Genomic DNA, 16,675 nt, shown 5'->3' with positions numbered 1-16,675 from the left:
GACTTAGTTTCTCGTATTTCATGACCAACGCTTGATATCTTTCATCACTTTCATCTTGTTTATCAATGCTGGTTATGTGTGTATATCTATGTGTGTTGTGTCGTTTTGCGTAAACAACTGCACAAGGATTATTGAACGATAAAATTCAGTCCAAAAATAAAGGAATAATTGAGAAAAAAAAAACTTTCTAAATGAGCGTTTTCTTTTTTTAATTCAAATTTGAGATTTTCTTGTGAAGATCGAAATAACTCCAACACCACTGTATTACCAACTATTAATTCTGGGAGTTTTGAAATTGGTTTCTTGGGAGTCAAGTATGTGCTTGGTGATTCTCTTGCAAAGTGAAAATGAGTGTGTACTTGGTGTTTGTGTCGTGAAGTAAATGGATGGTTCTCTGGTAGTGTGCATGGCGACGTCTAACTGAGCTATGGTGCAACTCCAAAAGAAACACGTGGGTGGTCATGGATTTGTTCGACCCTACACCCGGTGATAAACACCGGGTGGGTCTTCTGCTGTCACGTGTCTCATTTTTGTATTTTATAATAGATTCCCCGCTAGGTTTTACCTTTAGGGGTTTTAGAAAAATAAAAAAAGAATACGTGGCAGCAGAAGACCCACCCGGTGTTTATCACCGGGTATAGGGTCGAAGGAACTGTGGTCATATAGGTTTTTTTTTTTTTTTTTTTTTTATCAATTATAATAATATTTATAATTCCATCATACTTTCAATCAAAACTAACAGCAAAAACTAACGGTAGGACGAAAATTGTTTAAAAATGGCATTATTAGGGATAACTATTGTAACTTGAAAATGTTTAGGGACAATATCAAAACGGCGGGTAATGTTGAGGACGAAAAATGTAATTTTCCCGTATTATTTTTTTCATTATAGCAGTAGAGAGAGGGATTAATGAAATAAGAATAGAGAAAGGAAAATCTAAAAGAAAGTATAAAATAATATAATAATATTAAATATAAATTAAATTATTTACAACACTCTGTTGTAGATATTTAATAAATTATAATAACTGTTGAATAGAAGATTAATGAGGAATATTAAAATACATTTTTAAAAGAGAATATATTATAAATATTCACAAATAATTAAAAATAGAAAATATTAAAAAATTCGATTGGGCCCTAGTTGAACCGGTCTAACCACGACCGAGTTAGCAATCCGGATCTATGTCTGATCCGGTTTCCAAAACATTGGTCGAAAGATTGAATTTTTTTCCAATTTGCTAGGTACTACTGAAATATAGGTTTCCAAAGGTGGAAATTTGAAAAATGGGATTTGGTACTCGAAATGACGACGAGATTATAATCGTCAGGATATATAATTGTTATATTTTTCGGAGTTGTCATGGATATATAATTGTTATATTTTTCGGAGTTGCCATATGAGAGTTTATTTGTTTTTTGAGAAAAAATAACTTTAATTACGCATCAATTGCCAAATTCGGAGGATGGGTATAACCTTTGTTACAAGAGTCGCCATAATTTTTAGCTATAAGATAGAGCTAAAATAACAAAATCAAAGACACAATTTTCAATTTTTTTACCCACACACCAACAATCTTCGACATAAGCGCCAAACGAGCTTGATTGAGCATCGTCTCCTCGAAGTACGGCTACGACTTTGAGGCGATCTCCTTCCAGAATAATCGATGACCAACTTTCCTCTTCGACTCTAGTCAATGCGAAGAGTGCAGCCTGAGCTTCACAATCCACTGCCCTTCGGCGGCCTCTAAAACTTCTTGCTGCCCAAAAAATACAGTCCCCTCGTCAATCTCGAGCTATCAGATACACCGAATAATGGTTAGTACCATCTGCGAGAGCTGCATCAAAGTTCAATTTAATTTTTCCTCCTCGAGGCGGTTTCCACTCCGTTGGAAGAGTGTGTTGTTGTGTGGGAGCACGTGGAAGTTGTGCTTGTTGATACAAATTGAGAAAAGTCTGACCCCAGCTAATAAAATCATCCGTCGCCATCTCTTGCTCTCCATGCATCTCTCGGTTTCTTGACTCCCAAGCTTTCCACACTACGACGACTGACAAGAGAAAAGAATCCTCCGTTAACCGTTGATGCTATTGAGTTATCCAATCACACATAGACACTGGTATTGGCTGCCCTATAATACCTAAAGGGTGTGACTTCCATATTTTTTCCATTCCTCGACAACGGAGAAAGATGTGCATAGGTGTCTCCCATACTCTCCCACAATGGTTGCACATTGGAGAGATGGCAATCTGTTTTCTAAAAAGCTCGGCTTGTGTGGATAGTATGTCACAACAAGCCCTCCAAAGAAACATACAATTTTTCAGGGGAAGTGACAAATTCCATATGTTCTTCCATCTTCTTGTTGATAACCCACTCGACGATTCATTCGCCAGACCCATATTAGCATGATAGTTGTGTGTTGTTGCTAGGGCGAGTTGATAACACGACTTAACCTCAAACTTTCCGTCCTTCGTGTGGTGCCAAATCCATTTGTCCGATGCATATGAACTTTCAATTGGTATAGCCAGAATACGTTCTCGATCCACTGGCTAAAACTGCTCATTAATAATTGAGATATCCCACGACTTTGAAGTCTGGTCAATTTAATCTTCGGCTCTATCTGGGAAAAACGAGTGCAGAGGTCTTCGAGTAATAACTTTGAAATTTCCATCGTCACCGAGCCATGGGTCCGCCCAAATAGATGTGCTTGAGCCATCACCAATTCTCTTTCTTAAAACTTTGAACAGATGAGATCGGGCTTTAACTAAACTCTGCCAAGTCGCAGAAGGCCGCAAACCTAATTCAGCCATGAGAACATCACCATTGGAGAAATAACGAGCTTTCAGAATTTTGGATAAAAGAAGGTTCGGGTAAATTTAAAATTCTCCAGTTTTGTTTGGCTAATAATGCTATATTGAAACTACGCAAATCCCGAAATCCAAGACCACAGTCAGCTTTCGACATGCACATTCTATTCCACGTTAACCTCGCCATCTTCATGTACTTTCCGTTTCCCCACCAAAACCCTCGGATAGCCGATTCCAGATCATTAATGAGGCCCATCGGTAACATAAAACAACTCATCATATAGGATGGAATTGCTTGCAAAACAGTCTTAATAAGAACCTCTTTTCCGGAATTTAAGAGTTGTTTCTCGCCCCATCCTTTTATTCGAGCCCAAATATGATCACAAAGTAAATTAAAGATTTCTTTTTTTGTCCTTCCCATCGAGACAAGCATACCCAATTATCTTTCATGTCGATCCACCACTTGAAAACCCAAAATATTACAAATACTCTCCTTCAAAGCCGCAAAATTTGTTGGACAAAAGCTCATAGTAGTATTTTCAAAATTAATCTCTTGTCCCGATATACTTCCATATTGATCCAGCATGTTTTTCTTAGTAATGACATCGGCTTTAGAAGCTTTACAAAACAGGAGAGTGTCGTTCGCGAAGCACAAATTGGAAATTGTGGGAGCTGATGGAGAGCAATTCTAATTCCATGAAAATTACCTTCAGTGACTGCTGCCTTCTGAACTATAGCAATTAAGGCTTCTGCACAACATCTAAACATATATGGGGACAAAGGTTCGCATTGGCGAAGTCCACTAGATGGATGAAGCGAGCCAAATTGTGAAGTATTAAAGAGAAAGGAGTACGAGACAAAAGAGATACACAACATAATAAAATCAACAAACTCAATGTCTTGATAGGTATTGTGAATTTTAAACCCTAATTCCCTCACTCATTCTCTCATTCTCTCGTGTCTTGCATCAGTTGCTCTCTCCCTATGGAATCTCTCATTTCTTCCACCACCATCCATTCTTCCTCTATGTAGAATCTCCTATTTCTTCCACCAGCTCCGCCCCTTGTTCTTATTGTCGAGCACCAAGCACCACCTGAGCCGCCCCTCTTTCTCTCCGCGTAGCACAGCCAGTGCTTCCGCTCGTTCTCTCCACGCAGCATAGCCAATGCTGCCCCTCGTTCTCTCCGCCGAGCACCACGTACACCACCCCTCATTCGCTCCGGCATGACCAGCGCCTCAGCCTAGTCGTTGCCCATCATTCTATCCTTGCAATTCAAAAAATGAATAATTCCGAAATATTCTGATTTTCCAAAATTTCCGAAAAACTCGGAATCAGAATCGGTTCTTGAATTCCAAAAAAATCGGAAACGGAATCGAATCGGAATCGGAATCAATATTGTTGTTCCGAAAAATATCAAAAAATTTCCGAAAGGACGATATCCGATCCGATCCGTCCGATCTCAACCCCTAAATAGAACCCATGAATTATAAAAATAAATCCAAATTTCATTTTAAATAAAAACTCCGAATTGCATACGCTTAAAAAAGTCTTAAATACTATATCTCCTTTTCACTTCCAGTGGTGTTTTAATATTTTGTAGATGTTAATTTCATACTAAAATATATTTATAAGCCCCGAATGTAATTGTGGAATGATATTAAACATTATAATATTTTTAAAAATTATGAATGCACCCTTGTATTTCGTATCCAACTTTTTGGAAAACGGAGTTTCCCCGTGTACGTTTCCTTGTTTCCCCGTGTCCATGCTACATAGATATTAAGTATAGGTGTATTTTCATTTTCCAAACGAAAGAAAAACCGGAAATATTGAGAATTAGTTTCAAAAATAAAATCGGACCAAAAATAAAAATAATAATTCAAATTATTATATATATAATAATAATCAGAAATTACCTAATTTCGGTAAAATCAGAAATTAGGTAATGGTAATAATAATTAGGAAAATCAGAAATTAGGTAATCTGAAGAAGTCAAAGGCGGCGCTGGTTAGCGGTGGTAGAAAAAAAATCAAAAAAGTCAACGTCGGAAACCGGCGAAAAAAAAAAACATAATTTAAAAAAAAATAACGCCGGAGACCAGTGGTCAACGACGGCGACGGGCGAAATTGTAGTCAAAATTGGGTTATGGGTCAAAATTGAATAATTGGTGAAATTGTTTTTTTATTTTTATTTTTTTATTAATTTTATTTTATTATTATTAAAAAAATTACATAATAAATAATAAATTGTAATTATATATATATATGTATATATATATATATATGTATATATATATATATATACATATATATATATATATATATATATATATATATATATATATATATATATATATATATATATATATATATATATATATATATATTTTTAATATTTATATTTATATTTATTTATTTATGTAATATTTTTTATTATCATATATTATTTAAATAAAAAATAATATATAAAAATTAAAAATAAAGAAATAAAAGTAAGGCTCGGGAGCCTGAGTTGAGCTCGAAAAACTCGAGTTCGAGTTCAAGCTGGCTCATCGAACTCACGAGTCGGTTCGGCTCGTTTAGCACCCCTACTCATGATGGGCTTATTTATAATAGAATCAATATAATATAGGGTCGTTTCCTACTTTGTTAAATTGTAATAGGGATGACAATGGGTACGGGTTTGACGGGTCTTGGACTCGGAACCGACCCGTCTGGGATGGGTCAGGGTCAGCTAAATGATTTTGGGTCGGGTAATGGGTTTAAATTTCTAGAACTGGATGGTTCTGGGTCGGGTTACGGGTCTTATTGGAATCGACCCAGAACCGACCCGTATATATATATATATATATATATATATATATATATATATATATCATTTATCAAACTATCAATTTTCATTTTGTCTATTCCCATTTACCTATTTTCACTGTTTTATTTTTCGAATCTCATTTCTCATGATTAATATTTATCACTTGTCGACAACTGCTAATTGTCTTGCATTTTGAATTTTACTTATTATCGAAGTTACATATGATTAATTGTAATTAATTTATATCACTTGGAGAGATTTTTTAAAATAATTGTATTTTAGTATTGAGATTATTACGTAAAAATATACAAGCAAAATGTTATGAAAGTTAAAAAATATTAAACTTTTTGTATGTTAACGGATCTAGCGGGTCTGGCGGGTCAAAACCGTTTAGTTAGGGTCTGAGTTGGGGCGGGTCTGGGTCTAAGCTAAAACGGGTTGGGGCGGGTCTTGAGTTTATATATTTTTCGTGGGTCGGCTCTTGGGTTTAGGGAAACCCGGCCCAGATGCGACCCGTTGTCATCCCTAAGTTTTAAGTTTATTTGAGCAATTCGGTATTTAACAGGGGTCCTAAATGCAATTAGGCAAAAAAAAAACAAAAAAAAAAAAATCGAAGAGGACTATTTATTTATAGGGGCAGAACTGAAAATTTATATCAAATTCTGGCCTCTTCTCATTATTACCTGCGAACAAAAATTTCCCCTGTTTTATAATTAGGGCTTCGTTTACGACTCTGCGTGCGGTGGATTAGAGAGAGAAAGAGATAGATAGAGAGATGGCTTGTTGTGAATCCGGCGACGGTGTGAACGCTTCGGAACAGAGAAAGAAGAATCGCAGTTTAAGGATCAACGAGATACATGGAGTACTGAAGGAATTGCTTGAGGGAATGGAGAACGATGACTCGTCGAAAATAAAGGTGAACAACTTCAAGTTCAGGATCAATAAGATACTCAGACAATTGAGTAAATTGCAAGGGGAGAAACCCGAATTGGAATCGGATTCTGAACCCGACTCCGGATCCGAACCGGATGAGGATGAAGTACTGGAACGGGATGTGGATCTGTATATGGGTGAAAGACTGTCACTGGATATGGATAAGGTTGAGTTAGAGAAGAGGGTTAAGAAGAAGAAGGAGTTAGATGAGGCGGAATTCGATGCGGAGGAGCACATGTTAAGTATCCAACAGCTGCTGATTCATCAATCTAATGAAGATGATCCGTTTACTATGAAGCGCCCCCGCCCCAAGAATAAAAAGAAGATTCCATCATTCTCTGTATGAAATTTCCCCCATTTTTATTTTATTTTCTCCAATTTATTATATTTTCATATGTTCAGATAATTTAATTAGCTTCAATTTACATACAGGGAGGTTCGAGCCTGGTGTATGAGCCATCTCTTAAAGGCAATGATCCCAAAACTTTGCAATCTCTCCGGGGTTCTGCGCAACTAGCAATTAATTCTTACAACAACAAACACGTATGTTTTTTTTTTTTTTTGGTTACATTTAATTTGTTTCTGGTTCTTTTTCGGTCGACATTTAATTGGTTTTGGTTCGTATATTTGTGTAGCATACAGAATACAGTGTGGTGGACATGGTGGGAGCAATCCAAAGTCAGTGCGCCGGTTACGTATTGCATCTGGGATTTACAGCCATCAAGCCTGGTGATGCCGTTGCCAAACATTTCCAAACAGTCATTTACTACGGAATTGGCAAAATTGATGTACAGAGTGTTCGTATTGTTGATTGACCTAACGAATAGGTAAGTTTTCATTTTATTTTCTGAAATTAGTGATCTTTATTTGACAGTCAATTGAAAATATTATAATTTATAAATATAGACCTTTATAATTGCTGCGTGTGTCCTAGGTTTCAAATATTAAAGCATAAACCACCAAAAAAGAAAAAAAAAAAAAAAGCTAACGATTTTGCAAAACCAGCTAAGTTAACAAGTAGGATATATAAATGTCATTAGTATAATGGTTGAATATTCTTTTCACGAAAGAAGGTTGAAGTTGATTGCGATGCCTTGCCGCCTTATTGAATTATTTTTTTTGCCTTGGTACACTGAAATCTTATATTATATGTTGTTGGAGAATTATCAATTGAGAAGGTGTAGGTATACGTATATGTTGGACATGTAGTAAATTGGAAGCTGTCAGTTTGTGTTGTATACTTACTTGTAACAATCACTATTGAAACAGTAGCTACCTTCTTGAAGTTAATACCATTGAAGACATTTCAAAATCACTTTTAGAAATCTCTTCAATTGGGGTTTTTTTCCCCTTAACATCTTTAATGTCTGGTTGGATGAAGCTATTTCTACTTTATCTTTTACATAGTTTATTGAATTTTTGCGCACATGCTAAACATTCAATTATTGCACTGTAGTGTATGAAGTAATGTCCTTTGAGTTTGTGGTACCAAAACTTATGATCCAGCAGCTTTCAGGTGTATGTGTTTCACCAGTACTTAACACCATGTTTTTGTTCCGTTTGCAGGTGATACCTGGTTTAGGGAAGCAAATTTGCCGATTTAAGGCAAATTGTGTTTGTTTTAATATAACTGGGTTGTGAACCATATTTATCTTTGTTTTCTGCGTCTAGAATCTTTTTATATTTGTAAAATATATCATGCTCAATAGAACAGTGCTTATCTTATTTATGTCAAATATTTAGAGCCCGTTTGGTTAAGCTTATTTAAAACATCTTATAAGCTCCTACATCTGATAAGATGTTTAGGAGTTGATAAGCTCTAAGATCTTATTTTAAAAAATATTTTTTAAAGTGTTTGGATATGTAGCTTATAAGTTACTTTTAGTTCTTATAAGTTGTTCAGGCGTTTGGAAATAAAAAATAAAAGGTCTGTTTACCACTATAATGACAAAAAAATACATAGCGTCATTATATTTGTTAAACTTATTTGACTCAAATATTTTTTTGTTCCTAAAATATTATTATAATATTTACAAATTAATTTTTCAAATAAAATGATAATATAAAATTATACATTAATATGAAATAAATGTTGTAAAATAAATATAATTTTTTTATAGATAAATGAAATATAATTTATTATTGAGATAATAAGAATATTCGGGTATTTTATATACATATACATATAAATAGAAAATATTTTTTTTATAATTATTATGATAATTATATTTTAACTAATTATTAATCTTGATTACAAGAATACATTGTTTTGATAAAATATAAATATTATTAGTATTCATGTAATATAGTATTTGAGGGTAATTTTGTATTTTGAGTATTTTAGTAAATAAACAAATAAGATCTTAAAGAAAAAAGGTGGGGGTGGAGGTACTTTTTTAAAAACATCTTATAAGCTTCCTAACAGCTTATTTTTGAAAAAAATAAGGTCTTTTGTAATTTTTTTACCAAACATATTTTAACAGCTTATAAGCTCTTAAACATCTTATAAGATGTTTTTAAGAGTTTATAAGCTTAGCCAAACAAACTCTTAGTGTTTTGATTTTTGTGGTGTTGCCGTTTTGTCACTATATATGACCGGTTTTGAATTATCCCACAGCTTGTTCGTGTTACTCATTTCCTCTGTACACAACCAGAACCATCATGTATCGTCCCATACTAACTTCTTTGAATTATGCCGATTTCAATCCCTTTGTCCCAAATGCTGAAATTCTGTGGTAACCTGCCTGAAGGACAGGTAGAACAGCAACTCGACTAATGTGATAAACCTAATTGGGCCGCTGGGCCGTCAAAACATGCACACTAATTATTTTCCACATTGGGTTACCAATTAATGCCCAAAATTCAAATCACCTACAGTTAATATCTTTAATCCTACTTAGGGCTATGTTTGTTAAAATCAATTGATGAATGTGTTTTTTCAGAACAAATCAATTGATGAATGCTTACCAGTAACAAAAAACTGAATTACTAGGAGTACTGTCTCGACACTGGATGTTGTCTCGGTACAGGATGCTGAAAAGCCCTAACTAAAAAGCCCACTATTTATAGTCGATCCAGTCTTTGCGAAGATGTTCGCTGCACCATTGAGCTCCTTGTACGCAAAATGTACCTCCATTGCCTCAAACCTAGTTGTGGTTTTCTAGAATTCTTCCGTAAGTGATCCTTATGTGTTTTTGTCCTGTCCTGCGAAGGAGATTAAAATGAGGAACTCTTCAACCATGAGTTTAGTTATACCTTTGGGCCTCTTCTGGTTTGATGGATGAGATGTATAAATTTTCCTTAATGTGCGTTCATATTATTTAGTATGCAAAATTTCAAGAGTTTGGTTTGCAGGATTTCCTGAATAAGGATAACATGTGAAATGGCAACGTCGTCCTTACCATATCTTCATCGTAATGGTTCTAATTCATTTCATTTGTCTAAAACGGTAATCGGGTCGGAGGCGGTCAGGCACCGACTCACTATTAATAGGTGCGGCGGAGATTAATCAGTGATAAAGCGGAAATAAATCGGTTTTTAAAATTTAATATAATATATTTGTAGATATTAATTATAAATACTCAAAACATATATAAAAAATATTTAAACATAGTAACATCTCCATCGTGTATATATATCCTAATAACGTATAAAAGTTTAATAATAATAAGATCATAATACATAAATATCCTTATAAATTATAAATAAAAAGGCAAATTTTTTAATTTACATTTATTCTTGAACATTCATGGCATACATCATTAGTTCTTTAACAATAACAGTTAACATAAACAAAATAAAGCATAAACTCATTTTTTATTTATTAAAATTCCAACTTTTATTTTGAATTAAAAAAAAACCGATTTTTGACCGATTTTTAGCCGATTTTTGCCACCGAGTTTGACCCGCCTTAAGGTTTGACCGCCTCGAACCGCCCAAAACCGCCTCACATGCAAAAACTCGATTTACATTAAAATCGTAAAGGTTTGCGACCGCCTCCGCCTCGGAGTTTGATTAATCGGCCGCCTCGGCCGATTTGTTTTTTTTGTTATATATATATATATATATATATATATATATATATATATATATATATATATATATATATAGACTAACCCAATCAATTCATTCAAACTAGTAGAATTTCCACTTGTTCCATCAATGTTCATAGAATTTTCCCTTTCATGGACCAAAATCACCTTCACCTCCTCCCAATATGACCATGTCCGATGACCCCCATTGTTAGGGCTGGGACTTTGGGATCGGGATTCGGGATCCCGTCCCGTCCCGATTAGAATTTTACTATTTGGGATTAAAAATTCGGGAATTCGGGATTACGGGATTCGGGATCGGGATTAGGAACAAATACGGGATCGGGATTCGGGAATTGGTTCAATCCCGATCGGGATATTTTAATCCCGAATTAGGAAAAAAGAAAAAAAAACTAATAAAAACACACACACACACACACACACACACATACATATATATATATATATATATATATATATATATATATATATATATATATATATATATATATATATATATATATATATATATATATATATATTTGTTAAGGAGATGAGAAATACAATATAATATATCGTTTCAACTTATTTTTAAATTTTTCAAATTTCATATCTTCCAAGTTTTGTGATAAAAAATAAATAGTGCAATAATAATAGTATGTATATAATATATTCAAGTTGGTTTAATGTATAAAATAATACTAATGGAAAAAAAAAACAATATTTCTTAGTTTTTAGGCAAAATATGGGATTCCCGATCTCAATCCCGAATTCCCGAAATATTTAGGGATACCGATATTACCGGGATTTAATATTATGGGACGGGATTGGGATTTAAAATTTCTATCCCGAATCCCGAAATCCCGATCCCGAAAATCCCGAATTCCCGAAATCCCGTCCCGAACTCACCCCTACCCATTGTTACCAGCTGAGAAGGATAATAATAAGGGTTATATACAAAAACACTCATGTACTATGGACTTTGTATCATATACTCATGTACTACACAAAAATACAAAACCCCCCATAATGTTATATTTTTTCCAAAATATGACGAAAATACTCATGTTAAGCCTATAAATATAAGGGTTTGTTTGAGCCATTTTCCACTATATCTTTTCACATTTTCGGTCAATTTTACTTGGAAAATTTTGATATTTTTATTTTTTTCTTCAAAACATTTAATTACTTAGATTTTTTTTTGAACTCCCGGAAGACATTTAAGAAAATAAAAATGAAAAAACTCAAAATGTCAAAAATATAAGGTTTTATTCAGAAAATTAAAAAAATCTAAGCAATTTGATATTTTGGAGAAAAAATATAAATACCAAAATTTCCCACGTAAAATTGACTGAAAATGGTAAAATATGTAGTGGAAAATGGCTCAAACTATATATATATATATATATATATATATATATATATATATATATATATATATATATATATATATATATATATATATATATATATATATATATATATTTGAGTAGGGGTATTTTCGTCATATTTTAGAAAAAATGTAATGTGAGGGGGTTTTAGTATTTATGGGTAGTATATGAATATATGATACAAAGTTCGTAGTACATAGGTGTTTTTGTATTTAACCCTAATAATAATGAAATTTCAGGCGCGCAAAAGAAACTCAAACCCTTTTCCAGCTAACACTAAAATATGATTATATAAAAACATTTCCGTCGCAAATAAAAACGCCGCCATATTATTGCGTAAAATTAAAAAAACACAATAATATATTATATTTGTCATTTTACAAAAAAAGTACATTAAGCTTTTCGTTTTATAGAATACTTATTTTTAAATTAAAACAAGAATTTTTGATTTGATAGCGGTAGTTTAGTCTTTTTCTGTTCTCTATTCAAGGGGTTATGTGCTAATTTCATACCATAAGAGGGTCATGTGCAAAATGTCAAAACGACAAAGGGGTTATGTGCCTAATTTCATATAATAAGGGGCTCATGTGCAATGTCAAACCACAAGGGCGTTATGTGCCTAATTTCTTACCATAAGGGGGTCATGTGCAAAATGTCCAAACCACAAGGAGGTTCAGTGCTATTTTACCTTATAAATAAAGGAAAAATTAATTTATATGACAAAATTACCCGCAACACTTTACAACCAATTCTTACTTGTAACCATAATTTAATCAATTTTAACCGCAAAAAAATAATTTTGACTTTTTTTTCAATATTTTTTTTCTTTTTTTTCTTTTTTTTTTTTTTTTTTTTTGAAATTATTTTTTTGCCGCCGGTTTTCGGCATTGACTTTATTTGTTTTCGCCGCCGGTTTTCAGCATTGACCGCCGTCTCCGGCGTTGACTTTTTTGATTTGTTTTCTTGTCTGTTTTTTCCGCCGCCGGTTTCTTGAGTTGACCGTCGGTCTCCGGCGTTGATTTTCTTTAGTGATTTTTTTTCTTCTAACATTTTTATCCCTTTTTTTTACGTCTGCAGCTAAACGTTAACCTTAATTGTACTGTCATTAACAGTAATTATACTGTCACTGACAGTATATTAACGTAATTATACTGTCGTTGACGGTACATTTATGTAACTGTACTGTCCTTGATAGTACAATTAGAGTCAACGACAATAATATTATTTTTTTGGTTTTTATTTTATTTTATTTTGTTTGATTTGTTAACAAGTTTACGTAATTATATTATCGTGGTTGATAGTAAAATAACTGTAAACACAATAATATTACTGTCAACCACATCAATATTATTAAATTTTTGGGTTTTTTGTTTTTGTCTGAGTTGTTGACCGAGTAACTTAATAATATAAATGTTTACTATTGTAATATTACCGTAAATGGTGTTACAATAATATTACTATCAACCACATCAATATTTTTATTATGTTTACTTTTATATTAATATTACTCTATTACAAAGAAATAATAACTTTTATTGTGTTAATATTATTGTGTTAGAGATTAATGTGTTAAATTGTAGTATAGTTATTTACTGTCAACCACAACAATATTGTTGTTTAAACGCGGGGGAAGATGTTAAAGAAAAAAAAAATTCAAAAATCAAAAAAGTCAACGTCAGGTCAACGCCGGTTGAAAAATTAGGGGTGAAAAAAAAGAAAAAATTGAAAAAGTCAACGCCGGAGACCGGCGATGAAAAATTTAGGAAGAAAAAAAATCAAAAAAGTCAATGCCGGAGACCGGCAATGACAGTCGGTCAACGCCGGAAACCGGTGGAAAAACCAGGAAAAGAAGATTAAAAAAGTCAATGATAGAGACCAGCGGCGACGAATGAAATTGTCCATAAAATTATGTTTTGGGTCAAAATTAAATAACTTATGAAATTTAACGTTAAATTATATTAAATGATAAAATTTGAGCATATTGAAATGTGATTGGCTATTATTGTCTCTTACAAATCTCTGTCCAATGTGTTGACTTTTTTGTAAATTTTTTAATGACCCTTTATGAATATACCTATTGAAAGGGTTATCCCAACCCACTCCCCAAGAGTCCAGCCCATTTACTTCGCTCTCTTTAAGAAACGTTAGAAACCAGACATGAGCCGATTAGAATACCGAAACGAATCAGAGGAACCGAAACGGGGCATGGAGAACCGTAAGTTAAAGATGAAGACAATATTGACACAAGTCGAAAAATTGAAGGAGGAAACGGAAACGGAAACGGAAACGGAATCGGAATCGGAGTCGGAAACAGAGAAGTTGAAGTTAAGGATAATCAAATTGCTTAGACAAGTCAAGAAATTGCAAAAGGAGGAATCGGAATTAGTTACGAAGACGAGCGAGTCAAGGATGAGTAAGAAGGGGATCGTTCGGCTATTTATGTTCGGCGTATGTTTTCCGTCAATTTATTCTAATTTCATTTATTTGGAATATCATTTCAATAAATTATTAACCTCAATTTATCATATAAATTTGTAGCGACCTGTGGCCAAGCTTTTGTATGACCGAGATTCCTCCGGCAAAGATGATGATCCCATACTCCTGCATGATCTCAATGTTTATGCTCAACTAGCAACCAATGCCTGCAACAAAAAAAAGTGCAATTTCACATCCTGCTGCTTAGCTGTTATAGGTAATTTTTTTTTTCAATTCAAGATTTACTGTGTTTTTTTGTTATCTTAAGCTCCTATATGTCCAATGATGTTATTGACTTTCGTTTTTCATTTACCTATATGCATTTATATATGGGTGTAGTTGCTACATGTTGATCAGTGAGTATCTACATGTTCAGCCTTTATTACATCTTCAAAATTAAACAGAGATGCTATCATACAAAAATTGAGTTAGTGAGATACTTTGCTTCCTACTCGTCTGATTCTAAGTTACGAGAGTCACAAAGTGTATCAAAAAATTACTTCCCATGGTTAGGAGACTTGACCAACTTTTCAGACTTTTCTTGAATATGGGTGTATACACTTTGCCTTGGCCAATCGCTCTAGAAACAATTCCGATACTATAGTTAGTTTATGGTTACATATCTTCGAAGACTGATGTCCCTATTTGAAAAATTGTACTTCTGGTTTATATTCCTCAAATTGAACAAAATATATTTCTATTACCATATTTTGAATGGAAAGAAGAAACTGGTAATTATTAATTTTAAAATCACGTTAGACTTGAATTTGTGATGTCTTCTTCCGTGATCTCTTGAATGTTGTGCTGCCTGCAATGTAGTGCGCGAAGTATGTGAATCTTATCACTTGTGTTATTGATATTTGTGCTCCAACAACTTTCGATTCTATGATTTTTACTGGCATGTAACACCTTTTGGGATTTTCCATTTGCAGGTTATTCGAAGTTGATAAGTTATATTCTCTCATGGAATATAATGTGTTCTTCGTAATGTTTATAGGACTTCATAGAATCTATTTTTATTTTTTCCCTTTTCGTGAAATAGTTGATGGTGTGTAGTTATGATAAACTTGTTAATTTTGAAAATATACTGGCTATCTGCTATTATATTTAAGATTTTTGTTTTGTTTCACTCGTTTTTTGGTTCATTAAATCTTTAGAGTTGCTACCATGTCATGGTTTTGTTTTGGTAGTTTTGTGGTTATCGAGTTACGCCTCGTTTGGTTGGGGAGATTAGCCATTATTAACTAAATAATTGAACTTTGTTTGATGTTTGGTAATCTCAGAGCATCTCCCACCCTTAACACCATTTTTTCACCAAATCCTATTTTTGGTGGTGAAAAAATGATGTTATCTCCCACCCGTAGTACACCATTCTATAATTTCTCTATTTTTAGTGACACAATAGTGTATTTGGTCTCCCACCAATTCCATCAAATTTTACACCAAATAATAAAATATTAATATTTCACCATTTTACCATTTATAGAGAATATGATTTGGTTTGGTCTCCCATGGCATTTCACCAAATATATTACAAAATTATAATTTTAATGTTAATTGTAAATTTAGTCTATTTTATTACTAAAATATTGATTATGAATAATGATTAATTTTATTAAGTATATAATTTAGAAATTATGATAAATATCAAAAATTTATTGAAACATGAATGAAAATCGACTTAGATTATTATACATATAATAAAACCACGAATAAACAATAATTTCATTAATTATTTCCTAATAACCTTACAACATACATTAATCATAAAAACATTACAACAGCAAATATTATCTTGTCATGGCTTATCTTGCCTTTAAGGGAGTTTTTCTGTTGAACGTAGCGGGATTCGATAAAATAATTGTGTTTTCATTAGATTATTTAATTTTATATTGGCTAATCTTATTTTGGCAACCAAACTAGACCCTGGTGGAATGACAAATTACCAAATTGGTAATATTTGTTGAATGATTATTGGTAATCAACATATATGAGTCAAATGATATTGTAGCGCACCGTCCCGAATCAAGCACCTCGTTGCTGGGACACCACTCAACATGCATTACATTTAAGGGATGTGATAAATGTCTTTCGAGCTTTAATAATTCCATTACGACTTCAAACGTGATTTTGATTATTTTTTATTCTAAATTTTGCAAAACCCGAAAAATAGAATTTGTAGTATTTTGAGTTAGTTTCTAATCCAACCTGAATCACCAAAATTGGAT

At 33.0% G+C, this 16,675-nt stretch overlaps 2 protein-coding genes across 2 annotated transcripts; both read left to right on the top strand.

Moving 5' to 3' along the window:
* The first annotated feature begins 6,229 nt into the window (after nucleotides 1-6,229).
* LOC105960414 (uncharacterized) lies at nucleotides 6,230-8,308 on the top strand. Its single transcript, XM_012984583.2, has 4 exons — nucleotides 6,230-6,890; nucleotides 6,983-7,093; nucleotides 7,186-7,377; nucleotides 8,117-8,308. Exons 1-3 carry the CDS (start codon nucleotides 6,393-6,395, stop codon nucleotides 7,363-7,365), a joined length of 789 nt encoding a protein of 262 aa, XP_012840037.2. The 5' UTR covers nucleotides 6,230-6,392; the 3' UTR covers nucleotides 7,366-7,377; nucleotides 8,117-8,308.
* Nucleotides 8,309-14,114: 5,806 nt separating this feature from the next.
* On the top strand, nucleotides 14,115-15,448 carry LOC148770042 (uncharacterized). Its single transcript, XM_088819791.1, has 3 exons — nucleotides 14,115-14,420; nucleotides 14,511-14,664; nucleotides 15,380-15,448. Exons 1-3 carry the CDS (start codon nucleotides 14,130-14,132, stop codon nucleotides 15,433-15,435), a joined length of 501 nt encoding a protein of 166 aa, XP_088675917.1. The 5' UTR covers nucleotides 14,115-14,129; the 3' UTR covers nucleotides 15,436-15,448.
* Nucleotides 15,449-16,675: the final 1,227 nt, after the last annotated feature.

Source organism: Erythranthe guttata, chromosome 6 (genome assembly GCF_056151865.1).
Source record: "Erythranthe guttata isolate IM_541 chromosome 6, IM_541, whole genome shotgun sequence".
In the NCBI taxonomy this organism is placed as follows: Eukaryota; Viridiplantae; Streptophyta; class Magnoliopsida; order Lamiales; family Phrymaceae; genus Erythranthe; species Erythranthe guttata.
This window is presented reverse-complemented; position numbering and strand designations above follow the sequence as displayed.